This window comes from Columba livia, chromosome 3 (assembly GCF_036013475.1).
Source record: "Columba livia isolate bColLiv1 breed racing homer chromosome 3, bColLiv1.pat.W.v2, whole genome shotgun sequence".
Lineage (NCBI taxonomy): Eukaryota > Metazoa > Chordata > Aves > Columbiformes > Columbidae > Columba > Columba livia.
The window spans coordinates 104,926,265-104,952,091 of record NC_088604.1 but is presented as its reverse complement, the minus strand read 5'-3'; the positions used below and the strand labels follow the sequence as shown (position 1 = coordinate 104,952,091).

At 44.5% G+C, this 25,827-nt stretch overlaps 2 protein-coding genes and 1 long non-coding RNA gene across 3 annotated transcripts in view; 1 reads left to right on the top strand and 2 right to left on the bottom strand.

The window, feature by feature from the left end:
• Positions 1 to 1,513, bottom strand: part of MSH2 (mutS homolog 2) — a 55,729-nt gene extending 54,216 nt beyond the window's left edge. Inside the window, exon 1 of the mRNA XM_065058742.1 lies at positions 1,247 to 1,513. Within this exon, the coding sequence (XP_064914814.1) occupies positions 1,247 to 1,466 (220 nt within the window). The 5' untranslated portion in view covers positions 1,467 to 1,513. The remainder of the gene's footprint in view (positions 1 to 1,246) is intronic.
• Positions 1,514 to 8,412: 6,899 nt separating this feature from the next.
• On the bottom strand, positions 8,413 to 14,462 carry EPCAM (epithelial cell adhesion molecule). Its single transcript, XM_065058740.1, has 9 exons — positions 14,021 to 14,462; positions 13,449 to 13,556; positions 12,600 to 12,840; positions 12,131 to 12,196; positions 10,895 to 10,958; positions 10,408 to 10,509; positions 10,048 to 10,242; positions 9,599 to 9,640; positions 8,413 to 8,931 (listed from the first exon to the last, which is right to left on the bottom strand). Exons 1-9 carry the CDS (start codon positions 14,085 to 14,087, stop codon positions 8,890 to 8,892), a joined length of 927 nt encoding a protein of 308 aa, XP_064914812.1. The 5' UTR covers positions 14,088 to 14,462; the 3' UTR covers positions 8,413 to 8,889.
• Positions 14,463 to 17,527: 3,065 nt separating this feature from the next.
• On the top strand, positions 17,528 to 19,844 carry LOC110363056 (uncharacterized). The gene is made up of 2 exons (XR_002420897.2): positions 17,528 to 17,601; positions 18,039 to 19,844. It is a non-coding gene; the product is annotated as an uncharacterized LOC110363056 (long non-coding RNA).
• Positions 19,845 to 25,827: the final 5,983 nt, after the last annotated feature.

Here is a 25,827-nt window from a genome sequence, read left to right as displayed (position 1 = left end):
GTGTTTTGTTTGGGTTGGTTTGTGGCTCCTTCTGGTTTGGGGGTGGTTTTTTTTTGTGGGTTTTCTGTTTGTTAGTTGTTTGGTTGGTTTGGGTTTTTTACATATTAGCTCATCACTTGTGAAAAGTCTGAAAGAATGCCATGCTCTTTTTAATGTCAGTGCACCAAAAAACCCAACAGATCATTCATGACAAACAGGCTCCAATCAAGTTTATTTCGCAAAGTATGAGCCAGTAACTTTGCAACATTGTGTTCCTCGAGATTAAGGATAATACTAAGGTTTGCCTCTTCTGACAAGATAACTTATCTTGGTGCTCTTCATCCAACATCTGCAAGCTCCACTGTTTCACACCAAGAGATAAATCAAAAGCAACAGGGGGTGGATGGAAGAGAAAATCTTATGCAATTCATAATTAAATATCCGATTTACTTCTGCAGGCCATTGTCAGTCAAATGTTAGGTTACCATTGTTTACTTATCACCTGCACTATAGAACTGTATTAGCCCAGTCCTCATTTATCACAGAAAATGTCACGCAATCATTATCACAAACTACCAGTGCTCTGGAAAAACGTGATTAACTGCTGTCAGCCTACACAATATGTTGTGTTCATGTAACTATCCACACCTGACAGTCCTGCAGTGTGAACTCACACGAATAGAAGGCACACTCAGCCCCACAATTTCTGCCGTAGATACCTTCCTACGTTTGCACACCCGCATCTGTCACATGCATCCCACTGAAGAAGGAGCTGCAGTCAGTTACGCTCGTTTCGAAGCGGCAATGGATCAAAGCGCCCATTAAACTCCAGAGACCTTTTAGTATCTCCGCTCCCGCGTCCTCCGCAGCGGGCACAGCAGCGGTACCGCCGCCCTGGCCTCTGCCGTGCCCGGCACCCACAGCAGCGCTGCCGGGACGCGCAGCGGGCGGGGAACGGCGGCACCTCACGCCCTGAGAAGGTCCCATCCTTGAAACACGCCGCCACAGAGAACTGAAGCCCGATGGAGCCACGAAACGCGACGACCGGCAGCGTCCCGAGCCGAGCGACAGCCCGCAGGCCTTACCCCTGAGAACACGCGGCTGCCGCACCAGCACCTGCCGCCCCCTCCGTGCCCGCTCCCCTCCGCCCGCCCGAGGCCACCCGCCCCTCCGCAGCAAGGCCCCCGGGAAGAACGCGTTCCCCCCGCCGCAGCCGCGCTGGCCCCGCCGCCCCTCAGGCCCGAGCCCGGCCTCCCCCCACACGCACCCGGTGTCCCCGCCAGCTGCCGGATGACGGCGCGGGTGCGGAAGAGCTCGCGGGCGGCCAGCTGCGCGTCCGCCCCATGCACCGTGTAGTAGTCGCCGCGCTCGAAGAAGCGCACGGTGGTGTCGGGCTTGTCGGGCAGCGAGAGCACGGCGCGCACGAACCCCACCTCGGCCCCCGCGCCCTCCGGCCACAGCGCGTCCCGCGGCGGCTCCACCGCCATGCTGCCGCCTCGCGACACGGGCCGCCGCGCGCGCACCGGCCCGCCCGACGCGCGCGCGCGCCAAGCGACGGCACCCAATCGCTGCGGGGTGTGAGCGGTACGTCGCGCCCGCCCCGCCCCTCTACGGCGCGCCACACCGAGGGACCAGCTGCCTCGCGGGAGCGGCGCGGGTTGGGCCTTCCCGCGCGCCGTACGCTGCCATGGCAACGGCGGGGAGGGGGGGCGCGGCCCGGGGGCTGCCTCCCGCCGGGCCGAGGGGGGCTGCTCCCTCCCCGCAGCGCCCGCGGGGACCCGAGCGGTGCGGGAGCCGTGTGTGTTTGTACCACCGCCTGCCGAGCCCAGGCGCGCAGCCCTCCTTCACACAGCCGTGCGGGAACGGCTCCAGCCACCTGGATGATAAAAGATCAGTACTAACATGACCATCTGGACAGCCAAAGAAGACCAATGCTAACATGATGGAACCACAGCGATCAGTCAAATCAAAGTGGCCTTGACGGGTTACACAGCATTATGTGTTTGTGAGGAGTAAGAGTGCGGGGTTGTGAATGTTGGGCTGGAAGACCGCCCTACATGTGCGTGAGAGACAATGAGTGTGGTGGGCGTGGAATAAGAATCTTTGAAAAAAAAGTCCTATGTAACCTCTCGGTCCAGGCTTGTATCTGTAAAGCTGTAAACTGAGAAAGAGTTAAATAAAGAGAGCTTGCTAGCTTGCTGCCTTTCGCTGGGCTCGGCTCAGCTGTGCTGACGCGAGCGCGGTGTGCGCGCCGCTCTCCGCCGCCACACGGGCACGCAGCCGCCGAGGGTCTTCCCGGCAGAGGGAAGGGCTCCCGGGCAGCCACGCCGAGGAGCGGGCTGCACTTGCCCCCCGAGCAGGAGCAGGAGCAGGAGCGGGAGCAGGAGCGGGAGCGGGGCGCGCAGTGTATGCTGCGTGCCGAGCGGCGGTGTGGGCTGCCAGAGCCATCCTGCTCCGGCTGCCCGCAGGCAGGACGTGGTGGGGTGACGGGCCCTCCTCTGCTCGCACGGGTGTCCACAGACCCCAAGGGCCCCCTCTGGGAAGGGGACAGCAGTTCTCCCCGTCCTTACAGGGGGGTCACTCTTCCCAGGCAGCACAGGGAGCAACGTGACAAGTGGCCAAAAAAATGATGACCTGGCCACCATTGACACACTGGGGTCCCCAGCTCAGGGACCAAAGGGGCACTGTCTGCACCAGGGTGCTTGGAGGGAACCTGAGCCCTGGCTACACGGTGGTCCCTGTGCCCAAAACACTTTTAAACTTTTCATCAGATTTTCCTTGCACTATCCTATGCATTTTTTAACTTTGTTTTCCCTTCTGATGGAAAGACAAAGGAATAGAAACAGTACAGGTACATTCTAACAATCTTTCTTTTAGTGATTATTAAGAATAATGGGAAACCCTGGTTTCATCAGATAAATCAAGCTGGTTTTTAATTTATTTTTTTTTTGTCTTGAACCACTATTTTTTTTCCAGTGAGCTCCAAATCCTGATACTTCTACCCTAACTCTGCTGTCTGCACCTTAGCACCTATGGTCAAAACACATCTTAAAACTGAAGAAATGCCTTAAGATTTATTGTGTAAATGCTTATCCCTTTTTCTGGTTTGTCCACCTTGACGCTTTGGAACATCCCCTCATCTGTGTCCCATTGCTTTCTCTGTCCTTTCCACCCTACGTTACCTCAGCATCTTCCACCCCGTCTCTTGCCCCTCCTCCTCCTCCCAGCCCACCCCTGGCCCCAGCTGTGGCGTGCTTTTGGGACCTCTTTGCCCAGATTCTTCACCCAGCTTCTCTCTTCTTTCCCCTTGGTGAATCATTGTGCTCACTTTTCCTACTTCTTGGTGTCAATAGTTGCTTTCCAAAAGGCCCTCAGAGGCCCACATAAGGAATACTTCAGGTTTTCACACCAAACCATCATTTTATCACCAGGGCCACCCTGATCTGAAGATGTTGCTGTGTGCTGGCTGTTCCTCCACAGGGAACGCTTTTGTGTCCCCACCTCTGCCCCATTCCTGCCAGGTGTCAGCCTAGGCTGCCTGTGCTCACCCCAGACTTCCCCACCCAAACCCCAGCCCTGTACCCCTGAACTAGCACAGCTTTTCCAGAAGGGACTTTCAAAGCCCTTTTGCAAATGCACTCACTGAAGGACAATAGGCAGTTCTTACGGAGAAGAGAAAGTCCAATCTGCCTCCATTTGACTTAGGAAGTAAGAAGCAAAGCATAAGGTCACTAGAGCCTCAACAGCTTTGTAGTTGACCAAAATCTTCCTCTTATCTCCATAACAGCTGTAAAAATAACATTGCTCTGGCAGGGCAGTTGGATTTTCAGTGTGAACAAGCGTTCTTTTCCTAAGCTTATTTTCAGAAATGGCTAACCTGTCTGCTCTGATACTTTCTTCCTTGCAGCAGTACTCACGCAGGAAAATTCAGCCTAAATAATTATCATTTAGCAAATACATAGCCTTCTACAGGCACTCACAATGTCAGGCAACCTTGCCAAGAGGTGATAATACCAGGTCAACCCAAAATAGAGATGAATAGCTGGCAGTGCCTGTCTTTGAATATAACAGTGACTACAGATAAAGCAGAAGATAGAACAAGAAGGAAAAACAGTGTCCTGTACAACCAGCTGGAGAGGAGGTGGGCTCCAGGGACCTCATTACCACCTTCAAAAGAGATAAAATGATGTCTGTAATTGCTGCATGCTGCAGTGCTTCCTTCTCTCTCCCCTAGGCTGGTGACACCTCTTCATGCAGCACTTTGCTCAGGGCAGCTCTGCTGAGCTGCGGGCTCCCATTTACTGAAAGCCACCACCTAAACCAGCCGCTAATGCTCTTAGTGTGGTGACCGCAGCCCAGGAAAAACATTTATGTTGTGACATCTCTTGCAGAAAACATCACTGGCTCGATGACCTTTCCTCCGAGCTGCTGCTGTATTCCCTGCCCCATCTTTTCCTCTGGGGCAGCAGGACGCGCTGGCTGAGCTGCACAGGTCTTGCTGAGCAGGGCTTGGTTGCTGCACCGTGCTGGGGCTAACACAGCGCTCCTGCTTTGTCCCTTGCCTGCAAGGAGGGATGGGAATGAGAAGACGGCTGTAATTGTTAAGCACGTTACAGGCGGGATGCTAATCCAGATCTTAATTAATTTTGTTGCCTTCCTGTGCATGGCATATACAGAAAAGTCACAACAGCTCTTCAGTTAGGAACACGGATATCCTTTGACCACTCTAAAGAAAAAAAGTCCTTGTTCACTAGAGATTAGTTAATATTCAAGTGTTATCAGTCACAGCTCTAATGCTTTTGAGTTGGTGGGGATGTTACCTGAAAATTTTATGTTAGACTGGTGTGTATGTATGTATAATGCAGCAGAAACTTAAGATTAACAAGATAAGAACATTTAGTTAATGTGAATTCAAAACCAGAAAATGTGGCTGTTAACTTGTAAAGGGCCTTTTAACTTTCTTGTAGGCACTCTTGTCACTCAGATCAATTTGGCACAGCAGTACTCCACTTTGCAGGTGCCTGAATTAGTAAGGATTCTGCAGTGCATTTAGGGGTCAGTAGGGAAAAACCCCCACTTCCTACACGTACAAAGTTTTTACATGCTATAACCTGGTAAGTGCTGCCTCCAACACTACATACTGCTTTCTATCTGCCGCCCTCTCCCTTGCATACAGCTGCCATTGCGTGTCACTGGTAAGACAAGGAGGACAGAGATTTTAGGAAAGTTCATGAAACTCTGTGGGGATGGGCCCAACTATCCCCAACTTACAAGCCAGCTCTACAGCCTGCCTGTGTGCCCAGCAGTGCACCTTGCTAATACCAGACTGCAGCCTCTCCTGGGAGCTGTGAGAATTCGGAAACTAACCGTTGTAAAGGTGGATCACCGAGCTGCAAGCATTTTTAGTTTCCTAGAATATTTTTCAGCCTACATCAAGCAGCCTGTAACCCACTGCACGTTATGGCAAAGTCCAGTGGGTGAGGATATAAATAAACACAGTTCGCAAACAATGCTATTTCTCTACTCAACTTATTATGTTGTTTGGGATGGCAGGGAGTGCACCAGTGTCAACAGACCCTACGTACACAACACTCCGACCTTTCATTTTGTAGTTTTGGAAACTATGCTTAGGGATTACTTCAGTCTTTGGAAGATAGTTGTATAGACTTTATTGGTCATGCTTTCTCAAATTTGTTATTTGCATATCCTCTTCTAAAAAGTCTCTCATTGTCCTTGCATAAATATTTATTTAATTTTGCTCAGCAGTAATAATAACTAATATAATATGCTACTGTCATAATTCAGAAGGAAATAATATATTTGCACTTGCCTATACAAACACTATTTTCCCGCTTTGTATATAGGCACCAAGATAAAAATTACTACTAGGGTTTCTTGTACAGTTTGTGTCCGTCCCCTTCTCTGTAACAAAAGATCTCATAAATACCCAAGTTATTTAATAAATCTTCAGTCTGCCTTTTGTATCCTTTATCACAATTGACACTAGAAGAGAAGGAACATGGTATCACAAATTTGTGTAGAGCTCTAGATTTAAAAAAAAAAGCTCCTTCATGGACAGAAGTTAATGAGTTAGGCAAATGGAGGCATGCAAACATTTACCTTGTCAAAAACTGATGCAATGACTAATGACTCTTTTATTAAGTTCTGTTGGTTTGTTTCTTTTACAGGAAACTTGCTTTTTTAACTTTGCTGAAGGCTTTCAAAGTACTAAAATAGAGAATACTTAGTACTTTTCTATTTAATACCATATTATTTTTCAAGAGCAAACATCTTAGCCAGCAGTTCAAGACTGCTCCATATACGAGAAGAAACATCACATGCATATGTAGAGAGTTGACACTATCTGAAAGTGGCTTTTTTGTTTTTTAATTTCAGTACATTAGTCTCTTCTAACTATAAAAAAATATAGAATATAATAAAGCTGCAGGATACTGATACACTAGTTCCCTCTCATCCTTTTACATTTCCCAATAAATGCACACTTTTATGCAGATGAACTGTTGTACAAGTGCAGTGTTTGGTAAACAAAGCAGGAGAAAAGTCAATATAATGGTCAATAAAAATATTTAGAAGAGGAAACTAGGGAAAAACTTACTATAGGCCACCATTTTGAGGGCTGAACAGCATCATGTTTTTACCATAGTAACTGAGTTTAAAAACGGATATAGTGTTATACTTCAACTGTGGATTTAAACTGCCTCCTATTTTTTTAATTAATTTCTGTAAACTTTGTGAGTTTCTGACCCCTTGGTTATTTTCAGTCAAATTTGGCAAGGGAGCAGACCATATGAGAGACAAAAATCTTGTGCAAGCATCTATAATATGAAAAGCTCCATTAGGAGAGGGAAAAAAAAAAAGGATCTGTCTCCTCCTACTGTGGGAAAAATAGGGAGAAAATAATTTTTAAACAAACTCATTGGGACAAGGCCCAGGCCACAGAGCAGTCACATACCAGCCAGTCAAGTCAGCACACGTGTAGCTCCAGCCCAGACACTGCACACAACATCTTGTTCTGTTCAGGCCAAAAACAAGGTATGAAATGGGGAGGAAACAATAACATTATTATCTTGGAGAGAAGAAAGAAATGCCAAGGATATGACATTGCAGACACTTAAGGAAGTCTAGTATATGGAGAGTGAATTGGGGAAGAGAATAATACATGACTTGCCATAAGACAAACATACTGAAAATGAGGCTTTGTTTGTCTAACAGCTTACAGAACTGTGTGAAATTCAGCATACCGCCTGCAGACCTGGAGAGAAAGGGAGTGGTGTATAGTGGCAGCAGGAGAGACCACCCTACAGAAGTTGTCACTGAAAAAGCTGCAAAGCACTCTGGTGAATTCCCTGCCTCAGGATTGTTGTGCTTATCAGGTACAGCAACTTCACAGAACACATCAGTGTGCATGTCTCCGCCGCCCAAAACATACTGCAGACACAGAAGTTAGGTAAGGCCCGGGGGCTGCAGCAGCTCAGTGTACACACCCAAGTTGAGAGCAACAGATGTCAAAAGATCCAAGGGAAGGCATTGTCCACATTTTGACATCTGACACAGTAACACATACACATCAGCTACCACCCTATTGGGGTATATTTCATCTTTTGAGCACAGCATATAGAATACCCTCTCAGTAGTTTACCCTCCTTTTCCTTTTTTAGGGAGAGAGAGTCAAAACAAACACCACATCAGTAACAGGATTTGTTTTTCAGTTCATTATTTCTTTGGTAACAGGAGTTACAGCATTTCCTTTATGCCTGTAAATATGCTGGGCAGACTATACATGTTTACTTGCTAGCCAATATACATTACAGATTACTGACAGCCAAAGCAAGCTCTTTTATCAAAGCCCTGGGAGGCAGATAGCCTCTGCGATTCTGGTCAGCCTCTGTAACACTAAACACAGCAGAAACAGATTCTAGGTGTGCAACAACTTTAATGAATAGCTGTGCAAACCATGGCAATGGTGTAACAGCTCTTCCCCAGCTCCACTATCTGATGCCACATCCACCCACCCACCAACCCTACACCAGAGATGTTCTAGATTAGAGGCTTATTTTATTATTATAGCACCTGAAAGAGCAGTCGGTGCATTCCTGAAATCACTACATTCAGAACATGTTTATTTTTTGTACAAACAATCCATGTTTTATCTACAAACAATCCATATTTTATCATTTTTACCCCCATTGCACATTAAAAGCAGAAAATTGGATAAAGCATCCTTTTCACAGCTTAAAGAAAAAAAAAGTCACCCTATTGAGATATTAGATGGCTAATACAAACTTTGGTAATTGGAATTCTAGAGTATTTTCACCTGTGCTAAGGTTGTTTGCTGTAAGGAAATACTATGCTGCTGAACTTGTAAGCATGGTAACTTAGCCAATCATCATTTGAACATAGAAGAACAAGAAGCCTGTTTCAAAGTTTTATTAATTCAAGTCATAAAAAAAGTTACAGTAACTTAAAATATGTACAGTCAGCAATAAAAACATCATATTCAGTTATATGGGAGACAGCCTTGTTACACGTCTACAAAAATCACTATTTTCAATAAAACTCCCACGAGGGTAAAATAACTATTTAAGTATGTATGCTCCAGAACTCTAGTAACAGCAGTTGGTAACTCATTTCATCATCATCATAAAAAAAAATAAAATCTCAAGGAGCAATAGTTAAGTTCTACTTCAGTACGATGGGGCATTTAAGATTCAACTCTCAACAAATAGTAAAAGTAATAGCATGGTTACCAGTCTTGGCTGTTAAGAGTTTTAACAATCATTAGTGTGAGCACAACTGCCTTCCATTCAGGAGAAATAAGAGTTAAGATCCATGCCTCAAATGTTTCTGTTGTCTCTTGTTTGAATCTTGCTGTGTCTTGATTGGATTTAATTATGCATTCAGTCCTCTATGCATTTCATTCATTTCCTTCACCTGGACAGGAGAAGGCAGAAGGAGATCATCATTTGTATTACTTCTCAACATGAGACCCACCAGAAGTCAATAGGACTTAACAGCCCAGATTTTCATGAGTAAAGGGATTTGATGTAACACAAACAGAACCAAACATGCCAAGACCACTGTAACACTTCAACTTAAAAAAAAAATCTAAAACCACACACAAGCATTCTTTGGGGTGTGTGCAGGGAGCAGACTTTACTATTTACCTACAACACCCTCTGGATTTCTTTACAAAAGGCTCTACACTAGGTGTGAAGCACCATGCTCCAGTAGCATTTGCAACTATTCCATTCACAAGTAGCTCTTCAATAGGAACTGCAACCTTCTGTCTCCATGACAGAGCAAGACTATCAGTATCTCCTGTGGACTGTATAGCCCTTGCTATAGGTTTGTAAAAATAGTACTTGCTGTCAGCACCACCCCCACCCCGGGGAAATGCAGCAGGTCACCGGTTTCCTTTGAAACTAGGGCAGAGCAAACAGGGTAAACTGTATGAAAACTAGTTACAGAATTTGAATACTGCGTCTCCTTGAACACATTGGAAGCACCCAAAGCAAGCTTTCTGACTAACTACAGCAAACTTAGCAATTTCTGGGTTCTGGAAAAATCCTCCCCACACATACAATCATAAATTAATTACCTCTGCTTTCACGTACTTCCCTTTCCTCCGCCTTGTAAGGACCTGTAAAAGGAGGAAAGAATAATTGTGAAGTTTTATTTAAGTCTTGACCTACATGTAACTTTACCTGGTTGTGATTTTAAAACTCCAAACTCAAAGCTTTCACTTCCCCATTCTTACAAAGCGAAGTACATGAGAGATTATCACTCTCAACTACTTTAAACGCGGAGGCAAGACAGGTACTTTCTTCACTTCAATTTGTTTTTCCTAATACTTTCAGTTTCCACATAATACCCTTCAGCCATACTCTGAAACAGAGACAGTAGTAGTATGTCCATCACCTCTTTCCCACCCTCCCAAGTCTCAAAAATAAGCCAGTTTACAGGGGGAGACTATCAGAGTCCAATTACCCTGGTATGTTGTTATTTCCCAAATTACACTGTTACCCATTCTGCTTTGTTAGAACTTACCAGAACAACAATTGCAGCAACTATTGCTATTATTACTACTACAATGACAGCAATGAGGCCAGGAGTCAGAGACTTCATGGAAAACTCCGGTGGTATTTCATCAACATAGTAAACCGCTGTCTTCTCAAACGTCAGCATTTCATTATCAATACTGACATTGAGTTGGTTATTATGAAAGACAGAGTCACCTTTTACCTGAGGATAGAAAAAAAAAAAAAAGAGACTTGCTAGTTCGCATTGTAGTAGCGATTCATCCAGGCACTGCCATAATTCATCTTGCTTTAGCCAGTACCCAGTTAAGACTTTGGAATGCAAAATACACATCTAGTTTTTGGCAGACTTTACCCATGAGACACTTACATCCTTTTCAAAGTAGTAGGCCACATCAGCTATATCCACATCTCCAGAAGATTTCTCTGAGGAATTTTGCTTCAAATCAATTGTAATGTAAGGTTTCTCATACTGCAAAAAAAATAGAGTATGTAATTAAGAAGTGGCTAATTTAAATTCAACCAGGAAATACACAGCAAAATATTATGTTCCAACTTGTGAACTCCCATCCTGAATCAAGTTTATGGTACTTGTTCTCAAGCCAACTGTTTGCAATACGATTCAAGTTCCATTTTTTTTTTTAGGCAAAGTAAAAATTCATCTATGAGGAGAGCAACATGTAATTTTTCAGTATTTCAGTTCAGATACAGCTACTTGCTAGCTGCTCAATAATGGTGACCAATTTGAGAGCTTATAATAAGAGTCGTGCTCTACTGCCTTAGACAAACAAGAGTTTTCAAAGTTATTCACAAGAAAATAAAATTCTAATACGTTACTAAAAAAATGTGTCTCTTACCAGAACATCACCTATATAGCGTCCATCCAGCATGTAACGCTTAGAAATTGTTTCCTTGAAGAATCTGCAAAGATATTAAAGCCATAACTGTTACAATAGTACTATTTTACAAGTCTATTTTCAGGGGCAGGGAAGACTATGATTCTTTTTTTTCCCTGCAGTCTCTGTTGTGAGTTGACCCCGGCTGGCAGCTAAACCCCCACCTAGATTCTCACTCTTTTTCTCCCTAGCAGGATTGGGAAGAGAACCAGAAGGGCAAAAGCAAGAAAAATAAAAAACAATCACCCTCATAGGTCAAGATAAAGACAGTCTAGTAAGTGAAAGGGTTGGGGAATTAAAAAAAATAATCCCAAGTGATGCAAAAGCAATCAGTCACCATTAGCAGATCAGTGCCCAGCCAATCTCTGAGCAATGGGAACCTGGGAAAAACATCTCCCCCCCGCTCCGTTTTATTGCTGCATATAACAGTATGGGACATCTCTTTAGTTAGTTCGGGTCTGTTGTGCCCCCTTCCAACTTCTTGCCCACCCCCAACCTACTCAGTGGGTGAGACACTGAGAAGGCCTCTGAACTGTAAACAGTGCTCAGCAACAGATAGAACATTGGTGACTCATCAACACTGTTTTGGTCACCCATCTAAAACACAGCACCATACCGACCAAACCCAGTACCCTCTCATTATTAAGTTACACTAGAGCTCTGTTCATCCCTAACATACGTTACTGCAGTGTTAAAGAAGAGTCTGAGCAGTTTTCAGAGTTTGGAAAAGGAGTTAGAAAGCAGCAGCTTTTCCACCAGTGAGTGTGTGGGAATCTAATAGTGACAAGCATGTTTTCCTTGCTGTGTGACTTCTGACAGAGAAAAGTAAGGTTTTATTTTAGCCAAAAAAAAAAAAAAGCAAAACTTGTTTTTCTCCTGTTACTTCTATGCAGTCCCTCTTCCATCTCCAAGTTTACTTTCTGGGCAGTTTCACCTTATTGCCTTCCATTTCCTTCAGTATATTAACTTGGTTTTAAAAAAGTGGCATTTAATTTTAGACAGAAGTAAATCTCAATAGCAGTTAATTTACTTCAAATAAAAATTAAAGCAATTCTATGAAGGATCTGTAGGTCACTTCTAAAATGAGTTAACAGGTTTGACAATGCTTTTAAATGCTTTGCTGTTTGCTGAAGTACACTAGATGCCTAGTACAGCATACAGACATTGCCATGACATCCCATTATCATAATCACTTACCTCTTTAAAGATTCAGCATTCAGAGGGGTGTTGCTCTCAGCATGTTTCATTTCAATTATGATCCACCTGAAGTAATAGACAAGTACAATGAATATTCTTAAATCAAGTACATATAACAATGCATACTAAAAATGTAACCACAGGGAAAAACAAAACAGAGCAGTGAGATTAAACAAACACACACAAACCGCCACACAAAACAAATGAAACCCCAAAACAAAAACCACAACGAACCAACAAAACCCCCCCCACAAAATACCACCAAAAAACAAACCACAACAACAAAAACACCTTCCAAAACCCTTCAATGTCTCCTTGTTACTGAAGAAAAAAAAAGGCAGTAAACAAGCACTTATTGCTCCATCCTCATCCACCCTCAACGCATCATTCACACGTATAAATCCTCTAAAACACAGAACCTAATATAGGAACGCTTTCGCGTCACAGCACACCCTGTTGAAAGACTTACATTGTTCTGACTAATTGACTGCACTTCAAGTCTGCATCTTGTTTGTCAGTTCTCCTAACACCAGCGGTATTCACACACCAGCAGGTGGTTCCATTGCACTGCTTCGCCTTGAAGACACCAGTATTTTCGCACTCAGGATCATAAAGGCCATCAGTATCTTCAAACGCATCTTTTGGTTTCTCACGACGGCCTGATTTTGAGCCCATCATTTCTGCTTTCATCAACAGGCATTTTGAAGTCACTGAAATTAACCAAAAAGTCACGTTATTCAGCACGTTGAAAACAAAGCTCTTAGTCTGTAAAAACACAAGACTACCTCAGAAGCAACTAGCCACTATGAGGAAGAACGGGTGTCTAGCATGTAGGTGGTGCAGAAAGCCAACCCAACTGGGGTGCATCAGCCTCTGAGGGCAAACGCATAGAAGTCCAGCCACCCTCTATTTTGTCCAGCCTATGGGTCCTTAGTGAGCTGACCCTGAACCAAGAATAAGGTCCTGAGACAAGGCTCTTTCATCTCTAGATCTGCAGGAAAAGTCACGGTATGCATCCAGAAGGAAGCTAAAAATTAATATTTGACAAACCCTTCCTATTATAGACTGAATGGATGGGCGAGCCTGCAGCAGTGTAGGCATGCACACATTCGCAGGGGAGAAACCCTAAACACTTATGCTCCATCGCCAGATGATCTGGAAGGCCAGGAAGCAGCCCACCTTCTGTGCTACCATTGTATGCTGGGAACTCACTGGTCATTTTCACACGTTCCCCAGCGTTTAGCTGGCACTCCTCCTCACCCCCTGTCCCGGAGAGCACACCCGGGCCCAGCGCAGCCGACACGCGTGTTTTACTCACAAGTCTGGCAGTTCACGGACACGCCGGGGGAGCCGATCGAGTCGCACCTGCAGACACCGCCTTCCAGCCGGCAGTTGGTGACACGCTTGTTCTTCTCGCAGATGCACTCTGCAACAGAAGCGCGGCCGTGAGCCCGTGAGCGCCGGCGCTCCGGGGGAGGGAGCCGGGCCCCGGGACACCGCCACCCGCTGCTCCCCGGGCGGGGAGGAGACAAAGCCGCCCCTCACCGGCCGGAGCCGGCCAAGTGTGAACACCCGCCCCTCCCTACAGAAGTACGAGAACTTCCTTCGCGACCCACGGGCTTTCACCTCCTCCGGCCGGAGACAAAGGGCCGCGGAGCCCAGGCGCCCCTGCCCCCCTCCTCACCTTCCCGCCCGCAGGGCGGCTCCTCCCCGCCCGCCCGCGGCCCCGGCCCCGAGGGCGCGCCATTTTGCGGGGCTGCGCGAAGCGGGGCGCCCACCGGGGCGGCTCTGCGGGCGACGGGGGGCGACAGGGGCGGCAGCACAGGGTCACAGGGAGGGGGAGCCCGGCTGTGGGGTACCGCGGGGCGAACGGAGGGTGCGGACACTTACGGCTGTCCTGAGCGCAGACGGCGGCGCAAAGCAGCAACAGGAGCGCAGCCCCGCAGAGCGGCTTCATGGCTCGGGCCGGCGGCGAGGCGCGGAGATACCGGGGAAAAATCCTCAGAGGCGCGGGCAGAGGAGACGGAGAGTTGTGTGCGCGGCAGAGCCCGTGTGAGCTGCCCAACAGGTTCCGCAGGTGGTGGTGGCTGCGCCGCGCCCTCCCGGCTCCGGTTACACCTGCGACGCGCAGGGGGTGGCGGCGGCTCCTCCTCCCGCTGTGCCCTCCCCCCGTACCTGGGCGAAACTGGCTGGGGCAGGGCGGGTCCTCGCTCCCGTCCCGGCCCAAATATAGTCTCTTCCGCAGGGCTGGGGAGGGGGGCAGCGGCCGGGGGTGGGCGGAGGTGAGCGGTGCCGTGAGGTGCGGTCGGTCCCGGGAAAGGGGCTGTGAAACTGCCCCGCCCGCGCCGGAGGGAGGAGGAGGGGGCGTCGTCGCTTGGGGGCCCGGGGGCGGGTGCCCCCGCCGTCGAGAAGAAACTGTTAGTCATGAGGGGAAGCTCCCGGGCGTGTTTGCTCTGCGGGGCGGGGAGGCCGCGCTGCTCGGCGACACGGGGGGTGAGGGAGCAAAGTCGCCTCTGCTGCGGGCTCGGGGTTTCCTGCTCCCGCTGGTGACTTTCAGAGGGCCGGGCCGCGGGAAGGCCGCCCCGGGGGCCGGCCCCGAGCTCCCTGCTCTGGCATTGTAACTGCTGCGTCCTGCGCCTGCTTTCCCGCAGGAGAAACCCTGGGGGTGTTTTCTGTTTTCTCTTCTCTCTAGGGACATGGGGTTACAGATCAATGACCCAGCAAGCTGCAAACCGGTAATAAATATTAACACTTTATAGTTAGCTTTTTCCCATCCAGTGGTGCCCTATGAGCTACACCGTAAGGACTTAACGTTTAAAATAAATCCGGATAATCCATCAGGTTAACGTAAGGAAAACCAGAACGCCTATCTATACAGAATAAATTATTCCCTTTGGATCTTTCTGTTGTTTTCTAAAGTACACGCTGCATCACCCCACCGGAGGACCGCTCCGAAGAGCTGCGGTATCCGCGCCTCCTTGTTCGGAAAGCGTGGTGTGCGGGGCTTTGTCTCAGCGCAGCAGCTGCTCCGTGGGACCCCGCACAAGGGCAGGTGGTGCCCGAGCCCTGCGCGGCTGCCGAGGAGGAAACGCAGGAAAGCCTGCTGCACGTTCTAAAATGGCTTTCCAAAGTGTAAAAGCGGTGCCAAGATGGAAGACGAAAGATGGGCATGGTACACTGAAAATGTGTTCCGAAGCATTTTCTGAGTTTATTAATTCAGTTAAAAAAACATGCATAGATCTTTCTGAAAGATATATTAGTGTCCTAGAAAAACAAGTTATTTTAGTAGAGGAGAAAACCAAAATGACATCCCTCTAAGGCCATTCCTGCATTTATGAGAAATCAGCGGAGTTTCCAAAGACTTGAAACTTCCTCTTATCAGTGTTTACATCACTGTACAATAAAAACATGTTGCTGCCTTTGTATATGCAGACCTCAGTTAATGAAACTCTTTAAAACTTTTGCGTGTTCTGAAATGCAAATGCAGGTTAGCTGTCTTTGTGGTTTTGTCTCTGTGTGCAGCTGTGTTTGTGTTGTATCCTTGGCTTTGTATTTACTCTGTCTACAGGTGCTCTACTGAAATCAGATGGGTCCAAGTTAACTGACTGTTCTTTGGTCAGTGACTGCTCCTGGTACAGCCCGAGTTAGGGTTTGCAGCATTTATCTTGATTGCTCTTGCGGTTTTGTGTGGCTTGTTAATACTCTTCTGATACACTTGTCAAAGACTTGAGAGCGTGATCTTAGCAATGTGAAAACTTGAGAGGACTTTTAAGTCTCAGGTGTGAACTTGTCGCATTGCCACTGTCAAATGATGGCCTTCCTTAGAAGATGGATGGGCAGGATCAATGGGCTCAGATATGCCCACCTAATTGTAAAGCTCATTTCCTATGTAAATGTACTGGTTTGTTCAAGGTGAGAAGGGTTACCCTGTTGTTATCAAATCACCAAGCTGAACTACATAAGCCTTGATAATAAGGAACAGTAAATTTTATTATATACTTTTGTTTTTTTAGAAAAACCTATATGTAAATGCAGAAGAAGATAACAGGCTGGGTACATGCTACTCTTCCTTGTTCTGTGTATGTAAACCTCTAGCCTAGTGTTAAAGATCCAAGCCTTAGTCTGCAGTCTTGAAACCTCACAGTGGTTATTGCTGGAAGTAGCACTGCTGCTTCAGCCACCTCCAAATACCAGATGGGTCTTTGTTGTCAGTATCCAAAAAAGACCCATAACCTTTAGTGTCTAAGGGTTGAGTGGTGTTAGAGTATCTGTGCGGACACAAGTCTGTTACAGCGTGTTTTGGGTTTTTACTGTGACATGTTATGTTTTCTGTGAACTGTTAGTTATCACTTAGAGAAAGCCGTACCATAACTGTGGTGCAAAGATAAGTGCATCACATTGCTTTTTGTAGTATAGCATTTAATTTGGTTCCAATTTGCAGGAACTAATAAAGAACTCATCTATAAATTCCCCAGATTTTCAAATCTAAGGAAATCATTTCTTAAACATTGTTCAGTATTTTAGAAGCAGAGAGTTGCCCTACATGATGTAATTTTCCAGCAAAGCAATGGAAATGGGGGACCGTTCACAACAGCAGTAATCTTGCCCTCTTTCCAGGTTATTTTGACGGAAGCTTCTTCATAGAGTCAAAGCCAGTGGGGCAAGCATGTGATTAAAAAGATGAAAGGGACCAAGTATCACAGAAGCTTCATTACACAGATACCTTGGTGTCTAGGGGGCTGGCAGGCAGTGTCTTTTTTGTACCTTTTGTGGCGATACATAATACTTTGTGCTGGAATACGTGACCTCATTCAATGGCTATTCTATATTAACTTGCCTCAGCTTATGGCTCTAAAGGTAAGGCCTTGCTTATTGGTTATAAACAGGACAATTTTATCAACGGTTGGAGATACCTTCTCTTATCAAATAGCTGAACACTGATTAGGCAGTGCAGTGTAGGCTAGTTGTGGTTTACACTTACTAAAGCATAATTACAACTCAGACAAATTATAATTTAAATGCTATGAACACACTACTGGCTCTATCATATAGCAAAATGAAAAAATGTTTTGATCACCAGGCCCTAGAGAATATGTAAACTTGCGTTTGTAAAACTCGTGTGTTTTTCAACTTTTGCTCTGTAATTTACGTCTGCTCCAGATTTGTTGGGAGAATAAAATTCAGTTCACTACAGTATGCAAGGGCATCAGTGGGAGATATTATGTTGACTTCAGTGAACGGTGAATCAGATCCGAGGAGACAAATCCAGCTCTTTCTGAAGTCAGTAAGAACTGGTGCGATACTGGGATCTGGCCTAGGTCTTTATGAGGTCATTTCCAGGTCTTCTCTATAAATTAGGTAAGTGGGCTCTGTGATACTCCCCAGGCACAAAGGAGGGACAAAATCTGCTTTCAGGGAAAGTTGCAAGGATGTGTGTGAGTCACTCCTGAAGTATCAGGAAACGATGCAAGGTGCGGCTGTGACAGGCTCCGTGGTCAGCAGATCGGAGAGATGAGTGGAGGGAGCATGATCAGTGCCACTGGAGTGTTTTGCAATCTCACTCTGAGATTCTTCAGAGGCTGCAGACCTGATCGGTTTTGGGTGTACCCTTCTGACGATAAGCAAAGTCTCGTCCCTAGAAAATAGGCCATGTATTATACCAAATTGCAAAACATAGTCTTGCTAGTGTTTTCCCAACAAAATTAATGACTTTTGAAAATTCACGATAACTTTTACCTGGTTAAGGCTGACAAAGTTATAAACAACCAGAAACTCAAAAGTGCCAATGAGTTGTTTTGGATGGTAGATGTTGCTATATACATTATCTATATTACAGACTTGCTCAGGAAATTTTTATTAGGGCAGTTTTAGAATGTTTGTGGTCAACTTTTTTTTTTTTTTTCTTCAGACTGCAGCAGCTGCATAGAATGAAGTGCTGAAAGGACTGCAGGAAGAGGACAATACTGGGAAATTGTATACAGCATCTCATCCATGGTGTGTTTCTGAAGGTGCCATGCCTTCACAAACACGCCGCTGCTGCTCAAAGAAGTGTAATAAAACTGGTACTTCTGCTTATTTTATTTTTCCTGCATGTTTGAAAACCACCATGTAACAGGTAAGTGTTGCTATACTGATTTCAAGAATGAGAATATTTGGAGTCACAGAGAACTTAAATGTTTTGGCCATACAGAGCTGGTCAAATATAGAGCCAAAAAGAAAATAAATGAGCAGTCACGTGTCTTTGCTAGACTGAGTGTCTGACTACATCTCATCTGATCACTGTAAAACCGAAACAAAACACTAGTTTATGTGTCTTGCTTATTTTGGCATCTTTCTAGATTATGCCTTTTTTTTTTTTTTTTTCCCTTTGAATAAAACCACCTAATAGACCTGTTTGTTTTCTTTGCCGAAATTATCACACACACTGGAGACAGAAGTTAGTTCAGAGCCAGTGGCAATGCTCATAAAGCTGTCCTCAACTTCAGAAGCCCACTGCTTGGTACTTTGTCAGGATGGAGACCTTTGAAAGTAAGAGTACCTACTAAGAGGAAAAGGGCTGTTGGTTTGGAGGTTTGTAAAAGTAGACAGGGTGTAGCCACAGGAGAGAAATGCTCATGTGATTAATGTATGTTCTATTTGCGTCTTTGAGGATTATAGAAACCAACCTGTCTGATATGTTGTGGCATCTTCACCTCTCTGCCAGGGCTGAGTCTTAACTCCAGTAGGTGGGGTCAGTCACAGGCTTGTCATCCTTGCCTCGTCTTACCTGAAAATAGAGTTCCGTGGTTCTTATAATGACAGCATTTGTTAGAACATCTGTTCTCAGCATTCAAAGCTGCTTAAAATGCTCAGCATTGAATGTAAAAAACTTAATAACTCTTCATCCAGATGACTTTGTAGCAGACAGGCAAATCTATTCAAACATTCACTGGTTTAGTAGGGTTTAGAAAGGGCTCAGAGGAGAACACAGGATTGCAAACTGTAGGAAGAGCAGCTCCATTTACACTAAAATTGTTTCAATTCTGGCATCTAAGATACTATTGCCCTTTTAGCCATTCTTTGTGAAAGAAGATACAGATGGAACTATGTCAAAAAAGCTTGTTAAAAACTGGTTGAGAGTCCAAAATAGTTTTTAACATGTTTTATCACAGGACAACATCTCTGCACTGTAGGCAGAAGTGGATGGTTATACAGACAGAGGGTTGTCCTGTCTCTCAGTACAGTGTTATCAGAAAGCACATTAAGTACTTTTCTCCATACCCGAAGGTGTCTTGTCATTAAATCTGCTTGTGTTGGACTTGTCTGTACGCACAGGTCGCTGCAAGACTCGCTAGGGTGTGGATTTACAGTATGGCAGGTAACCCACAGAAACAACCTATGGACACAGCTGTAGCCAGCAGTCGGCAGAGGATGTCTGTTCCTCAAGGAAAACAGGGTTAGTGCACGCACACAGGCTGTTTCCATGGAGCAGCTCACATCACAGGCTGTAAATCCCCACCCTCTCTTGCCTCACGCTGTCTTGTGTGTGTAGTCATACCCCAAGCAAAGGTGAATACATACACCCATGAGCTGAGCAGGAAAAGCTCATCCTACAGATACCATTTAGTGTAACACAATGCAGAGCAGAGAGCGGGGTTGAGAGATCTGGGTGTTCCATAGCTCACAGGATGTTTTTTTTCCCCCACTGAAATAAATTGCTTCTGTGTTGTGACTACTTTCCGAGGTCATGAGTTTCCCTTTTTTTTTCAGTTAGCAATAGCTGTTACCAAAGTTCATCTATTTCTCTTTGCACTTTAATTTACAGCCCTTATACTACTCATTTTATTGCTTCAACTGCTGAGTGAGAGAACTTTTACAACTGAACTCAGAGGAAGAAGAAAGCTTTTTGACCTGCTTTGGAGTAATTATAGAGCCCATTGCTTCTTGGGAGGGGTGCTCAATGTTTAACAAACTGTGGCAACTCTAATTTAACTGTTGAAGCCTGGACCATTGGATAGGAATGAACAAAATTATTCCAGACTCCTTCCAGCTCACATTTTAACTGGTCTGTTTTCAGTCTCCAGAGGGCTGTCCTTGAAGTTCTGCGTTCCCACTGCTGAACTTGATGCTGTTCCTTTCTTAGCAGTATGAGGGGACTGGAGCCAAACTATTTGCATGTGAAAATAACCTTCCCTTAGTTGAGAAATTATAGCTACATTACTCTTGATTAATCCTTTCATGGGGTGAGTCTTCTGAATGCCATGCCATGAAAATAAGGCTCTTGACAACAGAGAAATTGTTCTGTCTTAATTACTACTATTGTTTCATATTATATGGGCTGTGGTCATGGACAAATATTCAATTGTGTTCTGCAGTGTAAAAAACAGAGAATACATAGATACCCTGTGTTTGAAAGAGTTTGTGATCTGAATTATGTCACCAGTAGACTGAGAGATAAAACTAAACTTCAAAATGGGAAAATGGAATGAGAAAGATTTGATGTAATTTACACATTTTGCCCAGTTACAGAATCACAAGGCAGCTAGCTAAGAGTTTGAAGGTTCTCACCTATTCTTCATCCACTGAAACAGCTTTTGTTTTAAAAAATGCTGCACTCACCTTCAGGAAGAAAATTTAGGACATTATTTTGAAAGCAGCAAATTTTTCTACTTTTGATTTCCCTAGATAAACAGATATATTTCCTACATAGTAAGTTGCTTAGATCTTTCATGGCTTTGTGTACTAATATGCACATATATATTACATCAGTGAGACTATGCCTTTGTGTTATTCACTAGCTGTAAATAAAATATTTTTAGATAATGTAATTTTAGATTTTTTTAAGTAAAATTCTTTTATTGGTTTTATTGGTTCAGCTACATTGTCATCATGAAGATTTTTGAAATCTATAGTTTGCCAGTATTATTCTGAGAGGAAAGAGGAGAAAAATACAAGCTCAGGAACTGGCATTTCTCAGTGCGACTGTGGGCAATGCCGTCCCTCCACGCAGGCGCTGTACCTTGGGATCTTGGTGCTCCTGGCAGCTGGAACAAATGGCTCCAGAATCCTGGTGGTAGAGAGGAGCCTGGTATATTAGTCCTCGTTGCACAATGCAGTATGAAGAAACAGCACAGGCACAACTGGGCAACAAATAACCATGGTTATTAAATGCAAAATACAGTCTCCAGTGGCTTTAAAAAATTAGAATATGGTGGGTGACTTTAGAAGGTTGAAAAAACACTTAAAGGGGTACTGCACAGTTCATCATCTTTTCCTTTAGCATAAAATATGCACTCAGTTTTGAGTTACTGATGTTGAGAAATACATCATTCATCACTTGCCATTTTGTGACATGATGGTGAACACCTAATGTAGTCCATCTCATGTATTTATTTTGATGAAGTAATTGGAACTCTTCACGTAAGACTATTTCATAGAATCATAGAATAATTTTGGTTGAAAGAGACCCTCCAGATCACAGAGTCCAACCATAAGCTAAATCTGTCACTAAACCATGTGCCTAAGAACCTCATCTATGCATCTTTTAAACACTTCCAGGGATGGTGACTTCACCATTTCCCTGGGCATCCTGTTCCAGTGCTTCACAACCCTTTCTGTAGAGACATTTTTCCTAATTTCTAATCTAAACCTTTCCTGGTGCAACTTGAGGCCATTTCCTCTTGTCCTATCTCTTGCTTCTTGGGAAAACAGCCCAACCCCCTCCATGCTACAACCTCCTTTCAGGTAGTTGCAGACAGCGATAAGGTCTCCCCTCAGCCTCCTTTTCTCCAGGCTGAACAGCCCCAGTTCCCTCAGCTGCTCCTCATCAGACTTGCTCATTTACAACCAGCACAAAAGTGTCAATCATTAAAAATAAATCTTAAAGGCTTCCACTGTCTGCTTTGAATTAGTTCATACAGGATACATCAGTCTATTTACAGTAGAAATTAACAGCAAGTTCAAACTTATGTCCCCAGTACTTTGTGAAGATTTGCTGCTGCCGAGACCTTGACTGTTTTGAAGGAGCAGGAGCAGCATGTTTGAACATGCACCATGTTTGCTGGAGCCTTCACATTCTTTTACCACTGGCTGCATTAGTCTATTCAGTACATTTCCTGTTCACGACAGAATTTCCAAATGATTTTTTAATTTTAATTCCTGAATTTCTCAATACCTGAGAATAACTACAGCTGTTCTTGGATTTTTGTATTAGAAAACCCTGCTGTGTGCCTAGAAGTTATTTTCAAGTAAACAAAGCTGAGAACAATTTTCCTGTCCATTCATCCATCAATGACATACACTTAAGTGGCACCGGACCATTTGTAGTTCTAATCATCCTGTAACATTTTTCAAAAGCAAGGATTTAGCTGTAGGGCACCCTCCCAGTATCCCTACCCACTGCCTCAAGCAGCAAACAGGTGAGGCACCTTCCCTTTGTTATGCTTAGTCCTGGCCCAGACACCATGATGTCATAATGATTTGTTTCACACATCTCATCTAAATCCTTACTCTCTCTTACCACATAAAACACAGGTTTCTTGTGATAGATATGGGTTCAGGTGATTTATCTGTTCCTTTTTAATTCACTGAAACTCGTGTGACTTGCTACACCCTTTATTCTAAGAGGGTTAACCATGTGTCCAAAGTTTGCTGTTTAGATGAATGCTTCAGTTTCGGTATGGTTTTTAGGGAAGGAGCTTCCATCCCCTGTGCATATGAACATGGTTGATTGGGAGGCTGGGTTCCCCCAACAAGGTCAGGAGGTGTCTCTGCAGGGGAGACTTTTTTTCCCCTCAGACTCTGCAATAAGTAGGAAAAGTCTATAATTGAGAAATATATTTTATTTTGAACAATGATCTGTATTCAAAAGAACTAATGGCTCTTCTTCGTGACTTTGTTTGGAAAGAAATACCAGGTGTTCTTCGTGTGGTATTTTATTTTTCTTAAACAACAAAAAATTCACTGGAAAGGATAGCAGAAGCCAAAGGCATTGGCTTTTCTACCTCATAAATATTATAGATTTTAAAACGTATGTATATCCTAAACACAATTTATTAAAATACTAGCTCTGTGTTTTATTCAGTGACGCTTCCTAATCTATCTGTAAGCAACCCAATCACTAAACTTTTTAAGCTTTTCTCTTTCTTTTAGAGGAAGCAAAGTGCTCTGCACCTGCCTTTCTGGACCTAGCTACTGGGTACCTATGTAACTATATATCTCATGTAATTATATTACAGTGCATTTTTTTTTTCAAAAATAAGATTTTGTAACAATCCCAGGTCTTATATATATCTATCTATATATATATCTATATATAAATACCCTCAAAGTGTGATAACAAATAAAGATGAGGAGTAGCTAAATTGATTTAATGTCCACCTATAGGAAGGATTAAGAAGTACAACATTAAATCCAATGTACTAGACAAATGCCACATTGTTTAAATTCGTTGTGGTGAAACAGTGCCCCCTGATGTCCAGCGAGCTACCTAGACAGAAAAGTACAGAAAAATACATTCTTCCAGATATTCTGGAATGAATTGTTCAGCCTTCTAAAAACTGCAGTTAATAATATGCAAAGTTGAGAACCAGTTAAGTCCACTATAACACGCGAGAGTCAGGTGAAGTTCTGCTTCCTTATTGTCACTGTGTTCGGGCATCAACCTTTCCACATTGGTGTTTTTCCATGATGTTTCCACATTGAATCCTTGAATCACCCCCATCTTAACATTCCTACCTCAGGTTGTAGAGTCCTGCGAGGAAAAGAAGGAAAGTTGCAGACTTTTGTCAGCTTTTTCTCACAACTTTGGTTTCCTCAGAGTCTGAGCCAAAGTTATGGAACTGGTCGGTATCAGAGCAGAGCGCTGGGTGCTGGAAGGTAGGGGACAGCACAGAAAGGGTTAAAGAGTCACCGTGCCTGCTGAATAACTAGATTGTAACAGATCTTTGAGAGGGAAAGGACAAATAAACAATCTTCTACTATTTTGTTGCAGAATAACTAGCTTAAAAATAGAAAGCTACAGGAAAAAAAACCTATACAAACCCTGGAAAGCTCTGTGTGGATCACGATTTACATTGTACAGTGCTTTTTATTGATAAGCAAAGGAATACAAATGTGAAGATGTAAACAATAAGAATGAATGCACTTCAGAATTATCATTACAGTTTTATATCTTGCACTGGGGCAAAAAAATGACAGAAGCTTGTTTTGTAGTCTAAACAGTTTAGATGGTTACATGACATTTCTGTAACATATCCTTAAGTTTTTTTTCCACAGTTATCAAATGAATGGTAATTAATTGAAGAGCACTTTGAGTTCCTCAGATGAAAACTATTACCCAAAAATAAAGAACAATTTAACGTAGGGTAACTCATCCTGAACACGTAAGTGTAGGATGAAAGAACCTCAGACAGACTTTTGCCCAACTGATTTTTTTTGGTATTATCTCTGCCCCATTGCCAAATTTCCTGATTTCAGCCTGCTCCACAGAGAGCTGTTGTTAGCTCATACATCTACCCCCCAATAGGTTTTTTTCTTTCTGATTACACAATCATAAAACTTGATAGGACCTTTCCCTGAATACGCTCACTAATCCAGAACACCTGAATAAACTTATCTAGCAAATTATTAATAAAAGATGAGGAGTAAAAGGGCTTCTCTTCTCATTACCATAACAAATGAGACCAGTTACATTTTAATTGGCCTGTACAGTGGGGAAACAGTGAAACTGGATGTATTTCTTGCCATCTTCCTAGAATAAATCTTTAGCTCTTAAAAGCCAACAGTAAGATTTCCCACAATCTTACTAGCGAAGGGATTTTTTTCCTTCTTGTTAGGACATTTGAACCAGACTGCCTTAGACTAATTGCATAATACTACACGTATTAATTGCTTCCGTGGAAAAGTAACAGCAGGGTATGTTGCACCTCTGTTTTTCATGAATCACAGAATCACAGAGTGTTAGGGACTGGAAGGGACCTCGAAAGAACATCCAGTCCAATCCCCCTGCCGGAGCAGGAAGACCCAGATGAGGTTACACAGGAAGGTGTCCAGGCAGGTTTTGAATGTCTCCAGAGAAGGAGACTCCACAACCCCCCTGGGCAGCCTGTTCCAGTGCTCTGGCACCCTCACCATGAAGAAGTTTCTTCTCATATTTAAGTGGAACCGCCTGTGTTCCAGTTTGTACCCATTACCCCTTGTCCTATCATTGTTTGTCACTGAGAAGAGCCTGGCTCCCTCCTCATGACACTCACCCTTTATATAAACATTAATAAGGTCACCCCTCAGTCTCCTCTTCTCCAAGCTAAAGAGCCCCAGCTCCCTCAGCCTTTCCTCATAAGGGAGATGCTCCACTCCCTTCATCATCTTTGTTGCCCTGCGCTGGACCCTCTCCAGCAGTTCCCTGTCCTTCTGGAACTGAGGGGACCAGAACTGGACACAATATTCCAGATGTGGTCTCACCATGACCTTAGCGGTTCAATGTGCCTTATTCCTCATGTCCCGTGTCTCCTGGGGAGCTGTTTGTCCTCCTGGGGGGATGTTGTGAGGACGCCAGGGTGAAGCGGCACACGTCCCGTGTCGCCACACCCAGAGTGACCGGCCACACCGGCTTCGGGGCTCACCTCGTCTCGCGCGGGAAAGCGACTCCGTGAGCCGAGCCCCAGCCGCCTGAGTGGGCAGCGCCATCGCACGGCGCTACAACATTATCTCGGAGCTTT